The sequence below is a fragment of the Netta rufina genome (assembly GCF_964035555.1).
Source record: "Netta rufina genome assembly, chromosome: 3".
NCBI classification, from domain to species: domain Eukaryota; kingdom Metazoa; phylum Chordata; class Aves; order Anseriformes; family Anatidae; genus Netta; species Netta rufina.
In genome coordinates this window covers 69,552,596-69,576,388 of record NC_140125.1, presented here as the reverse complement: position 1 = coordinate 69,576,388, position 23,793 = coordinate 69,552,596, and the positions used below count along the sequence as shown (strand labels likewise).

The window sequence follows — 23,793 nt, the reverse complement described above, 5'->3', positions numbered from 1 at the left end:
TTCTATCAGTTTAATGAATGCATATTCATAAATGCCTCTTGAGAAATTACCCACTTGGAAGCAATCTTTCAGAATTATGAGTAAAAATGACACTTGAGCAATTTATTAAATAGTTTAGTGAGGCTATCATTTTCAAAGCTCTTAGTTAACTGCTTATTTTATTCTGAAAAGGCTAAGACCTGAGTTCTCCATTAGCATTCAACAGGAAAGCCTGAGAAGTGCTAGGTAGCTGTAAACAAAAGATTAAAACGCATGGATGCTTTAAATGGTAGAGTAAATGGATGCAACTGTCGCAGGGTTATACAGATTAAAGACAGGTGGCATTCAGAACTGACACGTGTCCACTTGCTCGAGAAAAGCAAATGATAGCTATGCAAGTGGAAAACTGTGGTCTGTCCTTCCATGGACATTTCTAACAAGATCTGGGGTTCGGTATTAAACCCTTTGAGATGATGATGGTCATGTTAAATTCACCCGTTCTCTTGTCATCTCTCATTAAAAATAATGCATGTGCTGACTGCATATTCCACGTGAGTAGGTAATATTTTAAATACTATATACAGGTTTCTTTAGCATGTTAGTAACTTCAACTATTGTTCTCACTGTCCCATACATAGTACCTCTTACAGACAAAACTAAATAAAATTAATTAAAATAACAATAGATATAAATATATATATATAATATATATAAGAGAGAGAAAGAGAGAGACAGAGAGAGAGAGAACAAAGCCTAATATAAAAATCACTCATGGCACAAAGCCAAAAGGATACTATCTGCATTGTGGATGTGTCCCAAAGTCCCACAGGAATACATGCTTCTTGCAGTTGGAAAAGGATAATTTTTGGAAGGGAGAAGCTTTCTGTTTGTTTGTTTCCAGAACAGATTCCTGTGTTGTCTGGGCACCTATATTTTCCTGAAGAGAAGTCTTTTGCGGTTGACAGATTTTAGTATTCTCCAAGAAGAATACTCCTGCTGGATGTTCTTTGTTAGGTATCTTTAATGTAGCTGGTAACAGACAACAAAACTTTTAACTCAGTTGTAGGGAAAGGAAACACCAGCAGGAATGCACTGGAGCACAGCAGTTATTGCTCTAAGTTTTCTTTAAATGGCTCAGATATACCTGAAATGAAAATACGACTTTCATTTACATTTACTGCAAAATTTGAAGAGGCAAGGGTTGTACATGCATATAGTTTGAAGATTCTGGTTTTACACTGTTGAAATTGTTGGCATTGTTTTATTCTATTTTAATTCTGAAGTTGTAGAGATCACTAGCAGACATGTTCTCACCTTGAGTATTATATGCAGTTCTGGGCACCACAGTATAAAAAGGACATAAAACTTAGAGTGTACAAAGTAGGGCTACAAAGGTGGTGAAGGTCCTAGAGGGTAAGACCTATGAGGAGTGGCTGAGGTCCCTTGGTTTGTTCAGCCCAGAGCAGAAGAGGTTGAGGGGAGGCCTCATGGTGGCCTGCAGCTCTCTCGTAAGGGGAGTGGAGGGTCAGGTGCTGAGCTCTGCTCTCTGGAGACAGTGACAGGACCCAAGGAAAAGGCATAAGGCTGGGACAGGGGAGGGTCAGGCTGAGTGTTAGGGAAAGGTTCTGCACCCACAGGGTGGTCAGGCACTGGGATAGGCCCCCCAGGGCAGTGGTCACAGCACCGAGCATGCTTCAAGAAGTTGAAGAAGTGTTTGGACAATGCTCTCAGACACATGGTCTGATTTTTGGGTGGTCCTGTGCAGACCCAGGAGCTGTACTCAGTGATCCTTGTGAGTCCCTTTCCAACTCAGAATATTGTATGATTCTATTCCATACTTATTATGATGCCAAACTCATCTTGCCTTCATTCTACTAGTCTAGTTGTCATGTTCACAATGAAAAAATATAGCACAATTGCAGTTATGCCTAGGTAAGCTGAGAACACATATAATAGCTTAATTCTGTCACAGTTACATTTGTTCAAGTGGGGTAAAGGTACTACAAATGGCAATGGTTCTTCCCAGTTTTGAGAAGCAGAAAGAAAGTGAACAGGGCCATAATTAAGTCAAGCAGTAACCACTATCAGTACTGCATGATCATTAGACTTCTTGAGAAAATTCAAAAAAATAAATCACTTCTAATTCCTGTTGTTAAGAACCCTTCTTTATAGTATCTTAACACTCACCTAGTTACAAAATTCCACATGGTCTTAACCAGTGCAAGATATCTCATTTCCTTACATGATGACATCAGTAAAATGAAGCAGTTAGGAAATACTGACTATTGAATTTAACTTTGCTTGTGCTATTTTTAGGTACCTTAATGAAATATTACTAGTTTTTCCTAGTTTACAATGAAACAAGAGGAAGCTGGCATCTAGTGAAATATAAACTTTCAAATGCGTGTTTAAAAATTTTGTAATTTTACTCTATGTTTTAAAACTTATAACAAAACATTTTCTATTAATCGTTAAAAAAAAAAAAAATCTGAATTATAAATAGGACTACTATATTGTCACAAACGTTTCTCAAAAGATTCAATCTGATTTTTAGTTTTAGAGCATAGATTATCAAAAAAAATGAAAACAAAAAATGAGGAAGAGATAAAGGCTTAAGAGATTGATTGTATTTTGTTCTTCATTTTCAAATGCAAAGTATACTTGCTTCAGAATTTCAAAGGAGATCAAAAGTCAAAATGCAAAGAACATAAAATGCTGGTTTTGTTCAAATTAATTACTTAAGAGCAGACCTGTCTGAATAAACTTAATATGTAAAGCACTTCCAGTTTACTGCACTTTCAGCCAAGTTTTGCTGCAATAATTTAATTTTCAAGTAACATTCTCCCTGGATAAATACAAACATGCTTCACTTCGGTTTACCCTTCAAAAAAATCAACTTTCATTAAGCAATAGAGAATAAAATCATTAACTAAGGACTATTAAAGGCACTAAGCACTATTTAAGGACTACCACTATTTTATTTTTTTTTATGCTTCTTTGATTAAAGACTGACAGAATGGACCCAAATTTTACTATAACTCACTACTTTTTATCCATCCAAGTTTAACTGCTTTCTATTATGAATGAATAATTTTGCCCTGCTATAAAATAAGTTCTTACATATATGTAATACATACATATATTATATACTTGATGGCAGAGTGGCTTTAAATTTGAGAATGAAGCAGGAAAAAGATAATGCAAAACAACATTATTGTTTTCTGTAAATGAAGCAGTCATAACATTAGACAATTCAGTAAAAATATTTTCACCTGACCACAAACTCTCTTTTCTTGATGTTCTTCAAAATAAAAACAAAATAGAACAAAAACAACAACAAAGAAAAAAAATAGTGGTCAAACTATTGTGCTGATCTTTCTGACCTGAAAAAAGATGCTTAAATATTAATCAACTGAAAAGTAAAGTTTAAAACTAAATTCAAAGAAATAAACATTCCGATGGATTTTCTCAGATCAATGGTTGAAAATGCAAGCTGTATTATTGCAAGCATCAAGCAACTAAGCCATATTTTATGAAGTATTCTCAATAAAAGGAAATGATGTCACTAAAAATTTAACTAAACATATTTGCTTTATGTCATTATTTAGCATAACGTAAGACTTCATGAGACATAGCAAATTTATATCTGGATTGCCCCTAGCAATATTTTAGATTTATAGGCACTAACTTTTACTGAATCTACATAGTCAAAGATAATATATGATAAATATATGTTTAATTTATACAAAATAACTAGTTATCATAAAATATATCTTATCACATTAACTTTTATGCTTAGTTATGTGCACCAATTATTTCATGTGTGTTTTTATGGCATTTTAACTAAATGTCAAAATTACATACAATAAATAGAAAAATATTTTGTGTGTTTGTGTGTGTTCGGTTCTTTTTAATAATGACAGCAAAGTAAACAGGTAGAGACACTTTTAAAGACACTATGCATGAAGCTTTTCTGAGTTTTTGACTTAAATAGTGAAATTTATTATTGTAGAAAAAACTGCTTGAACACAGCAGTTATTTAATGTATTTTAAAAAAAAAAGTAATAAAAAACAACTTTTTCTGAATTGAAAGTTATCTGCACCTCATTAAGAATCAGATTTTTTTTTTCACATTAGTGTGTTTAATAGATTAAAACGTTAACAAAAGTATTATGTTCATTATTTTTGCAATCTGTTTTTCCCAAGAGTGAAAGCCTACCTGTTTACCACTGTCTGTCATAATTTATAAATTACTTTAATCAACAACAGTTTTCAGTCTCAACACATGCCATTATCTAGTTGAACTGCTAGACATAAGTTTGCAAACCAGGAATTATTAACAGGGAAGCAGGGAAAAACTTACCTAATTGTCACTTACTACAATAAAATAAATATTCAGGTGCATATTCTGAACCAACTTAGATGACAGTTGCAGCTTTTGTTTCATAATGGTCATGAGGCCGGTAACATTCATAAAGGCCCAAATTCAAGGCCATATTTTTCACCATTGCTTCAAATACTAACTCAATAAACTCAAGATGAGAGTTTACTCTACATGGTTTCACCTTATTTAATTATCACTTCTACTTAGCTGCAATCCATGTTATCTTTGCTGTATCATACATTCAAATGGACCTTAGCTAATATCTACAGAACAGTAGATAGATATCGTAGATAGATAGGAAAGTTTCAGTTTTCACAAGCTGAACGCTGAAACAGACCTACTGTAGCACAGATGCACAAAGAATTTAAACAACAGACAATGTAAACTAGTTAATGAAATGTATAGAACATGAAACAAAGATTACACAGCATCGTCTATGAGATACATTTATTACTTGACTAAAATTGTTATAATCAGTATTAATATTATTTTTAATGGACCATACTGAATATTAACATGAGAAGTCTCTTATGCCTGTTATTTTCCACACAAATGAATGTTTTTTTGTTTGTTTGTTTTTTTCTCAACTCTACTATTCTCTGAAATAGGGAAGACATGTAAATAAATTTTCTACAAAAACATATTCTGTTTCTCACTGATACTAGTATTTTACATGAAGCTGCAAAAAAATTAAAAGTTGAAAATGATAATAGAATTGCCCACACACTATAGGGAAATTTTCTTTATAACCAGTTGCTATATACATTAATCAATACCTAAGATTCACTTTTAATCATTAAAACTTCATTTTATTTAATTCTCTGACAAGTTCTAGAGGTTATCATTTAATATATATATAGTTTTAAATCTGTTGCTTTCAAGTTGATTTAGTTGGTTTTGTGTTTGTTTTTTGTTTGTTTGTTTGTTTGTTTGTTTTACATTCTGAAAAAGGGTAAATAGGGAAGTATAATTTATCTTCTCCACATAATTCTCTCTTCTCAACAGTTTTGTGTGTCCTTGTACTCTAATCTGAAATGCCTTACTACTTTTAAGTAGATTTTTTTTTTAATACAGTAAAACTTGCATTATTTTAGCCCAAATTAAGAAATACTGGGCTTTTTAATTGTAATAAAATTGCAAACATCTAAACTATGTTCATTACCTTTCTGTCATGTGGAAAATACAAATAACGTTTTGTATATAATTAAGAAGAGCTTTATATTTGAAGTGCCATGGCTATGAATAACCAGCAAACACTTCAACATCCTGAAAATGACACATTGCTCTCGTTTCTAAAAAATAAAATGCATCTATTATTTCCCAATTTCTAAACTGCTCTAATATAACAAAAAGTTTGCAAAACACATTTGTATGTATCTCTCCAGAGATGTATCTGTGATCTCTATTTTATTTTCTTCTTGAATTAAGAATGATCCATGAAGTAAGCCTATAATGACTAGAAAAACAATACAATTTTCCTAAGCATAAAATATAAATGAATACAGAAAATAACTTGCCTATGTCCTACTATAATCATTCAACTTTTCCTATAGATAGACTGTCAAATCTACTAAATAGCAATTTAGCATTCATTCTCTTATATCCCCATCTAACACACACCTTCAAGAAGGTCTGAGTAACTCCTAGAAACTGGAGTCCTAATGTGAAACTCAAAAGTTATTATCAAATAAAATCAGTCAATTCGGATTTGCTGCAAATATGAGATCATCCAAAGAATATGCAGTATATTCTAGTCAAATGCTAAAAATATTTTAGTTTATTGAAGTTATATGAACGATTTGAACTCATATGGATATTTTCACCATGCTTCATCACATTAGGAAAAAAAAAAAAAAAAAAAAAAGAAGAATATCATGCTTCAGGAAAATATTCATATATTTTAAATGGGAAATAAAAATATTTCAAATTTACTGATTGATATGGTTCACCTAATTCTGTCTGCAGAATGTTTGTGCTTGTATTTTTGAAGGTCTACAACACAAAATGTACTGTCAAGAAAATTACTGTCCTATACTTCACCAGATTTTGTAGTGTTCCTAAATTTTAAGAGATAAGATGCATGAGGAGCAGCTGAGGTCCCTTGGTTTGTTCAGCCCAGAGCAGAGAAGACTGAGGGGAGGCCTCATGGTGTCCTACGTTTTCCTCATGAGGGGACTTGAGCTCTGCTCTCTGGCGGCAGCAACAGGACCCAATGGAATGGCATGGAGTTGTGACAGGGATGGGTGTTAGGAAAAGGTTTTTGATTGGTGGTCAGGCACTGGGAAAGGCTCCCCAGAGCAATGGGCATAGCACCAAGCCTGCTTCTTGAATAACTAGCGTTGAAGAAGCATTTGAACCATGATCTCAAACAGAGTCTGATTTTTGGGTGGTCCTGTGTAGAGCCAGGAGTTGGATTTGATTATCCTTGTGTGTCCCTTCCAACTCAGGATATTATATGATTCTCTGATAATAAATTGAACCAAATTTTGGAAATGGTGAAACATGTTCCCTGAAACTAGTTTACCAAAATACTTATCATGATGACACATCTTCAGAGATTGCATTTAGCCAGTCTTCCTAGGTCTAGGAATCTCAATATCCTATGTAGAAGACAGGAGCTACACAGGCATTGTATTAACTTGTTATTTAATAATTTAATAAAAACACAGCCAACCACTGTATCTGTAAGATTACTTTTAAGTGTTGACCATTATGATACCATATCCTGTATTTGTCTATTTCTCCAAATGTGTGTTATAAGGAAAAGTGATCAGCGAGTGTTTGACATGGTTTAATACAAATGTTTGACATTTTATTAGCCCTTGCAAAGTAGTTTATACTGCTTATACTGTTTCAGAGTTGAAAGACTAGCATGCTTGCAGTAATAAGGGATTCATATATGCTACTGATTTGAAGATCTTGTTGAGTTGGGCAAAAAAAATAAAATAAATAAAAAATTCAATGGCTATCATGTAAATACAGATAAGAAGAGAAAATTGATAATATCCAACACTGAAACTCCATTCTATTTTAATAGCATAAATTACTAAGCTAAGCAGTATTTCTCTTTAAAAGAATAAGAAAATTAAGACGGGTACATGAGAGAATCATTTTTTTCCTCTTTTAAAACTGAACCATTTGACGTCCTCAGTACATTCAAGAGTATGATACACGTTTGAGGGAAGAAGTAGAGAATTGCAGAGGACATCCTAAAGGCACATAACGAAGTATGAAATCATATTTTGCAATGCAAAAGTAGGTAGATATCTTTAAAAATAGAGTGAGTTCATTCTTAGGCTGTACAATAAAACTGGTATTTCATTTTAACATTGCAACAGCTTTCTTGACAGCAGATTAATTTAACACTGAGCATCACAGCAAAAGTTATCTAGTTTAGAGAGCAAAACAATTCATTGTTGACCTTGATTATACATTAAATGTCATTCAGAATGACAGGAATAAAGTAGATATATATGATTACACTAGAGTCTCTACTAAATAGGATATGTTAATATCCTATTGAATATGATTTTTACATGTAGAATCGAAATATTTCCAAGAGCAACATAAGGTTTCTTTCATTATTTTAAATTGTGAAAATAGAACACTCTTTGAACGAAACAAGTGATTTATAAAATACAATAGTGGTAATATGAGGTCTTATATAGTATTTTGGTGCATTTTTTCTTCTTACAAGGCGCTCTGGTACTAAAAATCCTTGTTATCACAAATTAAGACCCAGGGGACGTTGTTTTGTCCAAAAAATAAATAAATAAAAATCAAACTTTTACATTATATGTCTTAAGGATATCAGCAAAATCCTCAGAGACAACAAATGGAATTCTTTACCGAATAAATTTTGTCCTGAGGAAATACAAGACTATGTGAGAACCTCTCTGTAATTCAACATGGCTTTAAAATATATTTGATTTTGGAACTGTTAGCAACCTCATGCTTAAAATTTAAGACAGCTTGGTGAACTGAGATTTTCCATCTGGTGTAAAAAAAAAAAAAGTAAATAGACACACTGATTTAAAGAAAATCTTCATAGTTGGATTTATAAGGCACATTAAGGTTGTTTTCTTGCAAGTCTGTGACTCCTACTGGCTTCTTGAAGAAATGTAATAGCTTTCAGATTTGGGGCTTTGATACAGCTTTATCAAAACCTACTTGAAAACTGAACTAGTTCTTTTCATAGTAATCATAAATTGACTGTGAATTCATTTACATTACAGAAAATAAATAATTCTGTATTTACAGTGCTTGATTAAAGTCTCATTAAGATACTATAAATAGGAATCCAAATAATTCTGAGAGCTTCTGTGGTTATATAGGTGAATTAGGGGAAGGGCTCAGCAGTGGCATGTAGTCATCTGCAACAGTTTAGTTGTTAGCACATTTCTGTCCAGTTTTGGCCTATGCTAACTTCACTCAGATAAAGGCCAGATGTATTTCAGTGGGAAGTGTCAGTATGCACTGTGGGTGGGATCCATGAGATGATGGAGCATTTAGTCATACAAAACACAAGACCATGTCACTTGTCCTATGGGCCAGAAAGCAAGCCTTGGACCCTAGCCCTTGAGAAGCATAGACTTTGGGACCTGTCATGCTACTATCAGAATTAGTGAGAGTTTTCACATTGATTTCTACATTGATTTTGTGATAGGAAAATAATTTGGCATCCTGTCTTATTCAGGTTGATGTTTGATTTTAAACTGTTTCATCTTCTTCTGATTATTCTGTTACAGTTCTCAACAGTACCAATAATTGTACAAATTAGCTACTGCTAACACACAGGATGTCTTCAGGAAAAGACCATGGTTAAAGGAATTAAAATGCATGACTCATTTTTAGATTGCAAACAACTTCAATAGAACTAAACGTGTCTACTTGTATGCTTTGAAGTCTGTGAGCAGAGGGATTCTTCTGAAATGCAGCTCAACATCCTGATGGTAGAGAAGCAGTTGAAGCTTTTTGGAGGCTTCAGCAGCCTAGAAACCTTTCTCCCACCCTCAACCAAAAAACCTGAAACTTGGATATGAACTACCTACAAAACAATTAGCTACATACTAAAAAGATACCTGTGTTTCTTTCATTGATAGCACTTTCAGTCAGGAACTCCCATTCTCACACCCTCACCAACCATGCTCCTTCATAGTACTGTGAATTTGCTGGAATTCACCCCTCAGTCCCTCTAATTTGATAAAACCTTGTTGGGGTTCAGGCAAGAATATCAGATCTTGCTTCAGCTCAGGATTTCGTCCAGCCTATGTTTTCTAGAAATTATGATTCTAGAAGTAGTATTTCAACAATGTAGGGACCAGACCCAAGATGCTGGTGGACATATGAGTAACTCATTTGTTTTCTACCAAAAATAGACTGTATTCTACTTTCTCCCTCTTTTGTTCTGAGGATTCAGCGTCACAGAGTTTCAGCTGCCTAAACACCAATGTCTCAGACTCTTCAGATTTCCCAGAATATTCAAGATATCTTTAGGGATCTGGTATATGTGGTACAGGACCCACAGTCAAGCTGTATCTTTCTGTAGAGGCAGCTAGTGCATGCTCCTGTCCCAAGCACCTGCAGTTTTTCATTCAATTTCAATACTTAGAGTCACATCCCTTTCAACACAAATTAACCTGATATGTAACTGTTAAGATTTTATTCTTAATTTGTTCCTCATATCCAGTGCTCTTCCCCTAGATGAAGACAAACCTGGAAGTGTTTTTAAGGCTTTAAATTACCATAAGTTATTCTGTGCAGTTATTTCACTGGCACCATTTGAATCTCATCTAAGTTTCATGTCAGAAAAGCTCCAAGGCCAAAATCTATACCCATCTTTCAAAACCTCAAAATTCATTTGATTTATTATGTAGAAAGTAAGCTGAAATCTGGTCCCGCCTAGACAGCTGGTGAACTATGACAGCTGAACCTGCCTATTTAAGAAATGTACTCATTTATTATTTTTTTCACTTGTCTTTGCACCTTTTAGAATTATCCTATCATCCTTATCATCCTATTTAACAATTTAAACTATTTAACTACTCCTTCTGAACTGTGAATTCTTTAAAGCAAGCACCTTGTATTTGTTATGTAACAAGATATAAGCCCGCTTGGCATTGCTCTTGGAAATCTGTATTGGGTTACAAGAAAGCCCAGCTAAGCTTTCCATACCACCCAGAAATCTCCACTGCCTTCACCTGTGGAGTCACTTAATTTCATGAAAAGTAGAGGTGCAACACCATCCTTCTTGTTTTTGACTTTTGTTTTGCACAGGCACAAACGACTGTACATTATGAAAGGATGATGAGGAAGGTGTTATGAGTACAAACAATCTTCTTTGACATGTAAGTTGGAGGCAGAGTTGGGCTTCTGACAACAAAACTGAGACCTGTAAGGAAAACTGAGACCTGTAAGGACCTATAAGGAAGACCTGTGAGGACCTAGCAACTTTATCTAATTACAGTTACATTTGAAGCAAGGTGAAAATTCCGTTAAGTCCAATAAATGAAGGGCACGCTGACCAGGTTTTTGACATGATTGGACTACTCACTCTGATCTAACATGCCTGTTTAGAATAAGGGGAGCAAGAGAGAAAAAGTAAGAGAGAGAAGTGTGTGGAGGATAAATATGACTAATTAAAATCCTTTTTCAGATATTTTTGCAACTTGACATTATCTTTGCCATGCTCTGTGAGCACAGCAAAGCTGTGCAATATACAAAATTCTGCTAACTGCTTCCATTTTTCTTCTGGACAGGCCTCATCAGTCATAGTGTGTCAGCCACAAAAACAGAATTTTTAAGTGGTGGAATTCTTTCACAGGAACTTCTGGATCTGCATCTCACCTTTCCAATTTTCACTCCAAAATATCTATCAATAACATGAGCTAATTACTGTACTGACTGTTAGCTGAAAACTGTTACATCACCGGTGATGGTGTATCTCTGTTTCTACAAAACAAGTAAGTAAATAGCAAATGGGCATCTCATTTTGTGTAAAGCTAAAGCTATTTCTCATGGAAATGACAAGAAGTTCTTTAACGATCTGAATGCACAAAAACAATGCAACAGAGAAGGGAAAACAAGCATAAAACCTTCTTCTGCTATCTACCATTTCACTATTTACCCCATCACTAGTCTTCCAAGGAGGCACTCCTGCTCCATCCATGTAGTTGAGGAAGGAAACTGGAATGGAAAGAGGCAGTAGATCTGGGTCTACTGAATCTCTAGTTTGTTGGAATTATACAAATGGACCCATCAAGCTGAAGTAACAATGCCTTTGTGGTTCTCAAAGCTAGAGGCTATCTCCTGTAAATTGTCAGACAAGACCTAACCTGTGACTGCAGGTACCACACAGGTGTAATGGCCACACAAAACAAAACATAACAACAAAACAAAAACAAAACAAGTACGATGAGAGTGCATAAATGCTAGAAGGATTTAAACAGGCCTATTTAATAAAAAATATTTAAACTCCTCTCTGAAGTGATAAAACACTGGTTAATAAGAAACATCCTGATATTTTAAAAGTTTTATTTAAAAATAAAATCAACTTCCATTAGCTGATACTTTACTTTTTAACTCTGATGCTGAAAAATTTCCATGTTGTATATTTCTTTCCCTGCAAGAATGATACATTTGTGGCTAAAGTCAGATCTTTTTTTCTATTTAAAAAAAAATGTTCACCTTGGTTCTTAATTCTGAATTAAGCTTTACACTAAAGCAATATCACTATTAGAATTAACATGGCATGACTTCCCTAGATAATTCAGAAACTTTTGGAGGACACACTAGTGATTTAGTTTCAGCATCAAAAACAATAACTATACTTCTTTTTTCAGACTGAATGCTGGTCAAGTCTTGTGGGTGCTTCAGTGACTCCTACTACAACGAGTTAGAATCTGAAATCTTGCATAAGCCAGGTAAACTTTTGGCTAACGTCTAAAAGTTAAAAAAGGAGATAAATAATTCTCATACTTCTGCCTGCAGGATCATCTAGAGAACAATCCTTCTTATCTCTAGATATTGAATATCACAGTCAAGAAATATTCCCTGATTATTTCCTAATTTATTTTAAAAATATGTCACTGGTTCGAAGTATAACATTTAATCATCACCCAAGTCTAAAAAAAAGTCCTCCCAGGGGAAAAAAAAAAAAAAAAAAAGTCTATATTTGAAAGACATTTTTTTTGTTCATTTGTTTGTTTTCCAAGTTAGCTCAATTTACATATTTTCAGAATAAAATGGATAATGGTGACTGAGAGTCAGAAGAATTTGGGAAATCTGGTTTTGGCTAGATATGCAGGAGCACAACTTAATTATTTATGGTTTTGCAGTCAGAAACAGATCTTTTAAAAAAACTAAATTGTAACAGGCATTTAATACCACTCCAAATAATTTGACATTTGACTATTCAGTTACATTTAAAAGTACCTTAGGATTGCATCTGTATTATTGACATTACCCAATAATTTTTCTCTATATTTAGACAATATAAAGAAACATAAGGGTCCACTTATTTACAGAGAAGAAATGATGTTCATTTTTATATGTTTGCCTCATTTAGCATAAAAATTGTCTTTCAATCCTTACAACAATTTTTGCTCATTATTTTTATATGTTTAACAGAGAAAGTATAACTATGTTTCTGGGAGCTCAGAAGCAAGACAAATACTAACTTTGTAAAAGCAAGACTGCTAATATATATCACTATAATCCCTACCTTTTTCTTGAGAAAGACAAGAACAAGTTGTTAAGAACAAGGTGTTCCATGTTTGTGTGAAATGGCTTGAATAAATAAAATGTCTCCTACATGAGCTTTGCTGTTCTGATTTTGGGAGGAAAACAAAAACAAAACCAAAAAATTGTAAACTGCTGGTCAAATTCATCCACTGATAAATCAATCAATCTGTAAAATCAGTCACTGATGATAATGAAAAAGAATCAAAGGAATCAACTAGTTAACTTGAACACTTTCAAATTACCACTTGTATCAAATTACTAATTGTATCTTTTGACCATTCTGTGGTGCTTTCTTGGATACTTATCAATGGCATTCCTGTTCCACTACTTCTTGGTTTCTTTTTTTTTTTTCTTTTTTTTTTTTTTCTTCAAATTAGAGGACTACACTGTTTTGCAAATCACACAAGAAAACTATTATTATGCATTATGGCAAGAGTTGCAATATCCTTCTCCCCACTAATACTATGTATGGCAGAGTAAAATCCATGCCAGAGTAAAACACATGGAAAAAAAAAATAATAACCCTCCTACCCACCATAATTCCAAAACCAGAAGAAACAGTAGTCCTTCTCAAAAGCATAATTTTATCTTGAAAACACTTGGATTCATCTATAGAGGAACCATTCTCTTTAGGCACATTTAACAGTATCCCATGCTATGATTTGCTAAATAAATGTAGAAAACATGAAGTCTAGATCTGTGTCTTCCTTTCCTTTTCTTGTTGCATACCCCTGCCTAACCCCCCCTCCAAAAAAAAAAAAAAAAAAGTCTTAATGAAACTGACTGATAGGATCATTATCCAATATCAGAAAAGAATGCTCAGCATGTCTTCTGGAGACTCCCTCTATACTTTTTTTAAGCAAACTACTTCACACAAGCAATCTAATATTTTCATGTACTAGATGTGCTCGTTAATTAGCAAGGGCTTTTAAAATAAGGGCAAACCATTGCATGTGCTACTACAGTGTTAACACCTTTGAAAACTAAATTAAGTTATTCCTCAGATCATTTTGCACCTTTCTCAACAAGGAGTACGGGATTACTTTGCTTTGCATGCTGTTAGAGAATTCTTCACAACTCTTCAGCTACTGACTCCCCTAGCTATAGGCTGTTTACCCAAGGCATTTTAAGTAAAGAAATAAAGTGGACAGGAGCTTTCTTGCCTGTAGTTAGATCCAATAACATTAGACAGACACCTTTTTTTAATAAATGTCACCGTTTGACTGCTGACATATTTCCAAAGCAAAGTCCACTGTATGTTTATGTTTTTACTTAGTTATGTAGTATGCAAAAAATGCCAGGAGACTGGGCATGTGAACTCAAGTATGAACTAAAATTACATTTGTGTGGAAAGAAGTGATGATACACACAGCATAATACCTTTCAGCATCTCTCAGGATGTTCTAGGGATGAAGGGAAGGCAAATCCAATTACTAAACTGTTGCAGACTGTGAAATAATGATTTAGATTAACACTGAATGGCATTCAGGCAGATGTCTAGCAAAGAATGAATGAGGCAGAATGAATCAAACAGAACAATTCTTGTCAGTCAAAACTGAATATGGAAGCAGGCCAGAAAGTAAACTCATTATTTCAGAGCCATTCACCAATGAAAACTGAGATTTTACTAGTAAAGTCGGGTTATCCATGTGAATCTTCTGAAAGAGTTCTAGCAAACAAACCTTTGCTTGTTTGCTAGAGATCTGTCAGATGTAAGATACTGTTAAGATTCAAAAAGATACATTGAATCATGATATGTTTGGGCAGTGAAATATTCAGTGGGGCAACATATAAAAGAGAAAATGGAAGGGAAAAAAAAAAAAAAAGGAAAAAAAAAAAAAAAAACATGCTATAAAATATAATATACCAACTGGACTTTTGATACAACTTTCCACCAGCACTCCTATGACCACATAAAAGGTTGTATTAGAATCTTCCATCAAAATGGATAGGAAATAAATGCATAACACCTACATGTAACAAGGCTTAAGAAGTACAATCAGAATCAGTACAGACAGAATGAGCTGTCCATCTTATTCCTGGTTTTAAACAAAGATGCTTAAGTAAATGAGAATTAAGAGATTTCTTGACTTGCTGGTAGTAAGAGTTCAAATTCCTTAAGGATGAACAGAGTTATAATTCAGTTCTTTCATTCAAAATACCTAAGTTTTGGGGTAATTAGTGATGTATTGAAGAACCTTTTGATGGCTTTCAGAATAATGAGGAAAAAACAAGAGAAAGGATGGAGAGTTTCTAGGCCAAATGCAACTTTATGCAGTATAAATACACTACTATGCTCTTCAAATAAAATAAATAAATAAAGATAAAAACTAAAAAAGCTTTTTCCTGATTAGGTTAATCTACAAAATAACAATAATTAATATAAAACACACTGATGGAGCAAATGCTACGTGTTTTCCCTATGTACTTTGCCTTAACTACTGACATCACCAGACCTACTTTTCTGTTTCCTAGGGAGGCCCCACCCACATCTTAACTCCGTGAAAGACAAAGTTTGGCTAGATTTCCACCAAGAAAAAAAAAAAAAAAAAAAGAAGAATCTAGAATTAACCAGGTATATAAATAAGCATCTTCAAAGTGCATATGGGGATTTAGCTAATGACAGTATGTATCTTCTTACATTTGATGTATAATAAGCAGTGTCCAGGATGTCAGACTGACCTACTGCCAGTATGGCAAGGCTTTAGAGTATTATTTTGCCTTTTCACCCCCTAAAATCTAGGGAGGTTATTGATGTTTCAAGAGTAAAAGATAAGATTTTTTTTCTTCTACTGCAACCTGTAACAGTATTCTAATAGATGCTATTATGTAGATTGTGAGACCTTTTGATGCTTTTGTCTCTTCTTGAAAATCAGAAGGAGGTTGAAAACATACAGAATTGATTCATGAGAATCCTAAAGGATTAAGAGTCCTTACTGAGTTTTTTATTTCTATATTAGATATTCTATAAACTGGCAATCCACCCAGATAAATCTCTTGTGGTAGAGGTAAGAGGTTGTATTGTCTTTCTGAGTGTCAAGAAGCCAAGTGAGAGACGGCAGCTTATAACTTATTGCTATACATGTCTTTCTTTTTGCCATATGTACTCATCCTCAACATTTAGACTCTATAACACAGATTGCAACCTGTGTCATAATTTCCCAAAATAATTACATAAGACAAGTTAGATGATGCCCATAAGAAAGCATTACAAATTCAGTATGTTTTGCATTCTCGATATAGAAAAAGGATGGGATGTGTGCTGACTATAGAAAATAAAACTTAAATACTATTACAGATTACAGAGTTATGGTAATACTGATCGCATAGAGCACAGTAAACTCCCATTTTATTTGAGCAATTTAAAGTTGTCATCCACATTTTGTCAAAAGTTGTAAGCAGAAATATCTGAGCATATTTGAAATATCATATGCAAGTGTTGCTTACAACATTTCCAGTGACTGCTGACCACAAAAGATGACTAAAATTTCACTGCTGTAATACATAGTGGGATAGACTAAGTGAAAAGCATATACTTAATAATTCGCTCATTAGTGCAAAAACTATGATATAGTGTCCTCTACATATTAAGGTCAGTTACTGAAATTTTATTTAAATAACAGAAACCTTAAATTAAAACTTTTAAAGTTTGAAATAAAGTAGGAAAAATTTAGTTCAGAAAGGAAGAGCCTTTTCAGACCATTCTCACATATTAGGATTTTTTTTTTTTTTTGTACAGATACAAAAACATATCAGTCAATAAGAAGTTAGAAAACCCACAGAAGAGAGAGAGAAAAAAATGAAAAAAGATAGAGAAAAAAAAAAAAAAAAAAAAAACTTGTAATACTATCACTATCACTGCCTGATTGACAAAAATCAGTGTTCTGGGGACTGACATGGGTGGTCTCTGTTCGCAATAAACACGATCTCTAACATTTTTAATTTTAGAATTTGAATTGCTTTTCAACTAGAGAAATTATATGAAAAAAAAAAAAAAAGCAGACTATAATGAATCTTTTGGAGGCACTAGACTAAGGGTCATAGCTAGATTTTTTGCATGTGTTCATCCTTGCCTACTTATAAAGCATTTTATCATCTAGTTTATAATATCCCCAGCTGCATTACAACTGAGACAAAAATGAATTCTGTAAGTTAGTAAGAGAAGCAGATTTCAGGGTTGCCATCTGGACTGCCCTATTGGCTGATGAATCCATTCCTGAAAACACTTCATAACATATGCTATAGCTCTCTAGGGAGGTCTCAGGAGATAAAATTCTCATAGGAAGAATGCTTGTTAAGAATAAAGGGCAAATATGCTGAGTTCCTACTTGAATAAATATCAGTATAGTAATTTAGTAACCAGAGTTCCATAGTAACTGGAAAAGGAGTTCCCTCTCATTCTACCATTAATTTCTGTCATCAAGATAGTTTTCAAGGAATACTTCAAAAATAAATCAGACAAGCTCAAGGACAGAAATCAGCTCACCAAGAAATATGAAATGAAAAAGAAGACTGATGAGATGTAAAAAGCTATGTATGCACTCCAGAAAGATACAATGCTCAGGCACCTGCTCAAGTCTGAAGAAGCAGGGTATTCCTATGTTTCTTCACAGAGAAAAGATTAAAATAAACGTGTTCTCTATAACGTTTTCGTAAGTGACTTGGATGTAGGACTAGGAGATATATAGAGTAAGATGATACTAAATTGGGAGGACCTGTTGGCTCTGTCTAGGATAGCTTTGCAGAGTGATCTTGACAAATTAGAGAGCTGGACAATCACCAACCATATGTAGATTAACAAGAGCAAGTAATGGATTCTGCACCTGGGAAGGGGCAGCCCTGGCTGGACAGAAAGACATCTGCCCAACAGAAAGACATCTGAGAGTTTTGGTTAATGGCAAGTTTAATATGTCTCAACAGTGTGCTCTGGCAGCCCAGAGGGCCAACTGCATCCTAGCGTGCATCAGTCATGGCATTGGTAACCAGGTAAGTGAGCTGATTGTCCCTCTCTACTCTGCACTGGTGCGATCTTACACACACACACACACACACACACACACACACACACTTTACTGTGTGTGGTTTTGGGCACCACAGTATAAAAAGGAAATAGTAGAGCATCCAAAGAAGGACTACAAAGATTGTGAAGGACTTGGAGGGCAAGACCTATGAGGAGCAGCTGAGGTCCCTTGGTTAGTTCAGCCCTGAGAAGAGGAGGTTGAGGGGAGGCCTCATGGCAGCCTGCAGCTCCCTCACGAGGGGAGCGGAGGGGCAGGCGCTGAGTTCTGCTCTCTGTGGACATCAACAGGACCTGAGGAAATGGCACAGGACAGGGGAGGGTCAGCCTTGTGTTAGGAAAAGTTTCCTCACCCACTGAGAAGGTGGTCAGACACTGGTCTGCCAGAGTTCAAGAAGGACAGTGCTCTTAGATGTATAGTTTAAATTTTGGTCGCCCTGTGCAGACCTAGAGTTAGACTCAATGATCACTGTGGGTACTTTCCAACTCAAGATATTCTGATTCTACGTTTCTGCTTTAAAAAAAAATATATATGTTTTTTACTATATGCTTTGACAGTTGAAACTAGAATAAGGGCTTGACTTACAAGAAACAGGATAGAATAACAGAATGTCCACACATACGGAATGCAGTACACGTAAAGGAAAATGAAGCTCCTTAAAATAACAACTTATGAGTCAATATTAGCAATTAAGGCTATGAGCACATTTTAAGCGTATTTACACAACAGATTCATTGATACACCAGACAGCTCACTACAAGAAGCATAAGAGCTCATTTAGTGGAGTGTTTCATCCAGGGTAGTTTATCTGCTTCACAGCTAATCCATAAAGGTAAAGTATTATGCTAAGGCAGGTGTCTCTCTTGCAGGTATTAAGACAGGTCACTTAAAGAGTAAACTGCATCATGACAGACAGACAGACATGTTCACAGCAAACAGACCTTACAACACAGAGATATACTTCCATGTGCAGAGAACAACTTGAATTCCAGTAAATCAGGTAGAAAGTGAATTAATAAAAAATATTTAAGTAGTTTGTCCTTCAATTTGGATTTTCAGAAAAGCTTCATGAAGACATAGGTGTTTAAAATTATACATAAGGGACTTCAAAAATCAGATTACTATCATGATGTAAGCCAGCTGACCATAATTTATTTACTCTTGAAAGTCATGAATTGGAAGATGAGTTTATCAAATTGATGTTTTTAAAGATGTGAATTTGGTTTTCATTATAGTACCTATACAGAATGGGCCGTACCCCCAGTTACTAACACATCAGATTTTGTTGAGACCAGGTAATAGGAAACAGCTGTGTCATATACACAGGCTAGTAGAAAAGATGACACAATATGTGCCTCTGAAGTTGGTATGCAAAACTGTATGAAATCAGCATATTTCTTGTGAAATGAAACAATGCAACAAACAAAGATGAATAAGAAATACTAATCAAGGTTTTTCATTATGCAGATCAGAAGATGTTGTGTACTTAACAGAACTTGAGAAAGGAGTTGGTGCATTTTACTCTAGTCTTAGTTTTCCATCTAATCAACATGTAAACTGTGAATTTAACTGGTATTCCAAGTCAAAGAATGAATCAAGATGTCAGATGACAAAAGAGACTACTATGAGTGATATAAAGGCTATCATCAGAAATACACCACTTACTGTTGCCACTTAAAGAAAAAAAAAAAAAAGAAAAAAAAGGAAAAATTAAAATGCTGTATGACTTTCTCCGTTCACAGAAAAATAATAGGCTTAGTGTCAGGGACATAGTGTCAGGAACTTTTAGAGAGTAACCAGCATAACTACTTATACTCAACAATCACAACAAGCAAGATGAAGTTTTCATATGTATGGAGTAATCACAGCTATAATTCCACACCAAGAATGACAATTCAACACCATACACAGTTCATCTCATTCAGAACACAAGATCTCCAGACAAGATCTCCACATAAATAGATGATAAATAAATAGATCATCAATTTATGGAAGTACAAGAGAAAAATGACACAGAGAAGCCTCCTAACTAATGAATAAATCTCTCTCCTTGCTCCTTGTCTTTGTGAATATGTAAAGATTCCGGTTCTTGATATCCAGTTCTCAGACTGGAAGTGAAAACCAAATGTTCTTTCAGATAAAGTAAAAAACTAATAAAGAGTTGAGATATATTACTTTTTTTTTTTTCTTTTTTCATTTATACCTGCTGTGTTACTCTACAAAAGTTCTTTCAGCAATTCTCTCTCAAAGATTCTCGAACCTTTTACTACTTTCTTCAGTTTTCCCTAAATAGGACCATACCAATAACTATTGGGTGAATTCCAAGTACCAAAATAGAACTATTCTTTTCTGTTTTCAATGTACCAAGCTCTTACATTCTGGCCCTGTTTGAAAGACATGGTAAAACAATAAAATCACAGTATGCTCATGAAACATTTGACACAAAAATGGGAGGTATAAATCTAAAGTAAGCATTGTACTCTGAATACTCTTGATGAGCTGTAGTTACAAAACAACATATCATAAGAGACATACTAAGTATTGCTCTAAACATAGATACACCTTATTAGGAAACACAATAGTTATTATGAAACACTGTAGTTAAACATTCATTATGACAGGACTGTTATGAAATAAAAATCTTCTTAATAAGGCACTCTGGATGGAACCTATTAATTTAGTGGCATATAGCCCAACAGTTTCACAAAATTGGGACTGAAAAATGCATACCTGTACAGCGCCTAAATTATAATCTATACTGAAAATACATATTCAGCACTAAGCTGCAAAATTCTCTACAGAATCACACTTTAGGCAACATTATTTTATTTTACATGACAGACAAATTGAATTTGCAAAAGGCTCTTTTACTTTTGAATACCTGTTTTTCTGTCTTTAGTATTCATCAATTGATTATGTTTTTAACTTAGATCTTTTCCCCTATATGAACTATGGTGTTAGAAAATGCTATCACATATTTAGAAAGTTGTTCCGCAATATGAAGAAAAAAAATCTATAGGTTGTCTTACACAATCCTAAATCTTTTATTTCTAAATTTGTGTCATCAATATCTGATTATACAGGTTACAAGGTATTAAAAAATCTGAAGGCTAATATAGAGTTGCGTGTAAAAAACTTTATACAAAAATGGATTCCTCTGCTCAACATAAAATGTATTTGTAATGCTTTGCAATTAAGACAACGCTTCTAAGTACATGAGGTTTCTGTAGTGCTGGTCACAGAAACAGACAAGTGAAAAAAAAAATCAGCAATAATGGTCTAAAATGTGGTGCTTCTGTTTGAAAATAAGCATTGTTTCCAATTCTGTCAGAGAATAAGGTGGTTGAATATCTAAAAATAAATAAATATATAAATAAAAAAGGCTTCTAGAAAAATGTGTCTTTCCTACAGAATATAACAAGACACATTTTCAAAGCATAAGTAGAAACTCAGCCATAAAACTACTGGGATCCTCATGTCAAAAGCGCTGTGCATCATGCTGAAAATGTCCTTTAATGATAACAATAGGGTTAAAACTTTCAGAACACATACATAAATATTTCACATGAAGTGTTTCACAATATAATATTTGTAATTTATTCTCAACTGTAAATCCTGTGCTTTCTGATGTATCCTGTTACAAGAACACCTCAGAAATGAGTTTACTGTTTAGTATATAGCCCACTAAAATCTACTGTTCTTTCAAGAAACTTTCAACATAAGTCTGCCTCTTTAAAGCACACTTTTAAAGAAGGCACACAAACAAAATTAATCATTAAAGAATGTGTTTTAGTGTTGTCTATATTACTTCAATATTTCTTGCACTTTATGTACAGATGATCTTGCTAAATTACTTATAAAATGGTTTTTAGAAATATTACCTCTCCCTTTACTACAGGAAAGATACAACCTCTCTAAAATGAAGTAGATAGTATCAAAGAAAGATGGAGAACCCTGGTATCAACTACAGTGTAACTGAGAGAGAAAAATAAGAAGATTCTACTGTGTACCAGAGAATGAAATCATTTCAGCCTTGGGGCTGAAATGAGATTGCATTATCAAGTCAAACATTTGCTTTCAAAAATCATTGCTACAGACAAAAAAAAAAAAAAAAAAATATTAAAGGGAAGTTTGGGATAAAAAACAGTACAGTTTATATTTATTATATATAAACCATAAATACTATTATATTATATAATATATATATTTATAAAAAAATAGTAAGAAAATTTAAAAGGGACTACTACGAAAAATCTTAAAATGATATTTGAAGAATGACATTTGCAGGAACTGCTGATTTACTGTTCTGACTGTTTTTGTTTTTTTTTTCTTTTACAGAGAGAGTCAAAGTTATGACATAATTTTATATTTATGTGAGCATCTGGAGTCAGTTCCAATTACTTAACAATGAAAAGGTAAATATAAAAGGATTTTTTGACAAGAGACTTTTTCCTACTTGCCTGTGTTGAAGAAAATAGATAAAAAGTGATGTAAAAGCAACAGAGTCCTGTATATCAGATCACTTTATAATTTAGCAGTCATATTGAGGTCCTTAAATCTAAAAACTTGTTTCCAAACATATTCAAATCTGGGACTCTAAATTATGTGATGTATCTCAAGGATTTTTACTTAGAACAGTTAAAAAATAAATATTCTAGTACACTACTTCTAAGACTCTAAACTACATCAAGTAATATGTTATTTTTTTTAATATGCAGAGGCCCATTTTAGACATCTATGATTAACATGGGCAGCTAAGTACTCAATTTGTGATTAAGCCCCACAGCAACAAATGAAACATGCTAACAACATAAAATGTATTGGCCCCTTTCTTTGTAAACACAGTACAAATGGGAAAAGGCATTACATAAACTTGCTAAACTCAGAATTTGTAAATAAAAGGAGAAAACTAGCTAATATACCCAATACTTGGTGGCATAACAAACTGAAGACAGAGCATGGCAATGCAGAAAATTAATATTGAGAGCCCTCATCATTGATTATTCTTCTGTACATGACAAAGTTATATTATAAGAATATGAAAGTAAGAAAATTTTTGTGACTTTTGACAATTATTAGTAAGAAAAAGATTATAACAATTGCCAAAAAAATCACAAAAGTTGACATGTTACCTGGCTATGACAAAGAGCACACAACTGACACCCAAGTAAGCCAGCAGAATATACATCCAGATATCAGGGGAGAGAGGATTCAGGAAGGAGAAGACGCCCGGGTTTGTACCATTGGGCTTGCGGTACAAAATACTTATTCCAAGAGTCATAAATGGCTTGGAAAAGTCGATGACTTTCTCTCGGACATAGGTAATTGCCAATGGTGCAACTGCAAGGTCAGCTTTCTGTTGACAGAAATAGAAAAAGAGAAATAGGCTGTAAGTCAGAAGAAACATGTTGAGGCAAAAAAATCAGATTAGGCAAAGCTCAAACTTTATACTGAAGAGGTTTGTTCTTGCACTAGTTAAGCTGAAATTTAAAACTCTCCTCTAATTAGGGAAAACAATTTATTTTACTTCTTGTTTGCTAAATCAATATAGCAGCATTTAAAGAGAATTTTAAAAACTATTAAAGGTATAAGTGAAGAAAAATGTTGCATTTTGCAGAAAACACGAACATTATCACATCTTTTTAAACTTCTTAAAATGTACATAACAAT

General features: G+C 33.8%; 1 protein-coding gene across 1 annotated transcript in view; it reads right to left on the bottom strand.

Annotated features, from left to right (window-relative positions):
- The window catches only part of GRIK2 (glutamate ionotropic receptor kainate type subunit 2), a gene marked incomplete at both ends in the record, with an annotated part of 394,793 nt that overhangs the window by 111,045 nt on the left and 259,955 nt on the right, over positions 1 to 23,793 (bottom strand). The window contains one exon of the mRNA XM_084284092.1: positions 23,256 to 23,479. Within this exon, the coding sequence (XP_084140218.1) occupies positions 23,256 to 23,479 (224 nt within the window). The remainder of the gene's footprint in view (positions 1 to 23,255; positions 23,480 to 23,793) is intronic.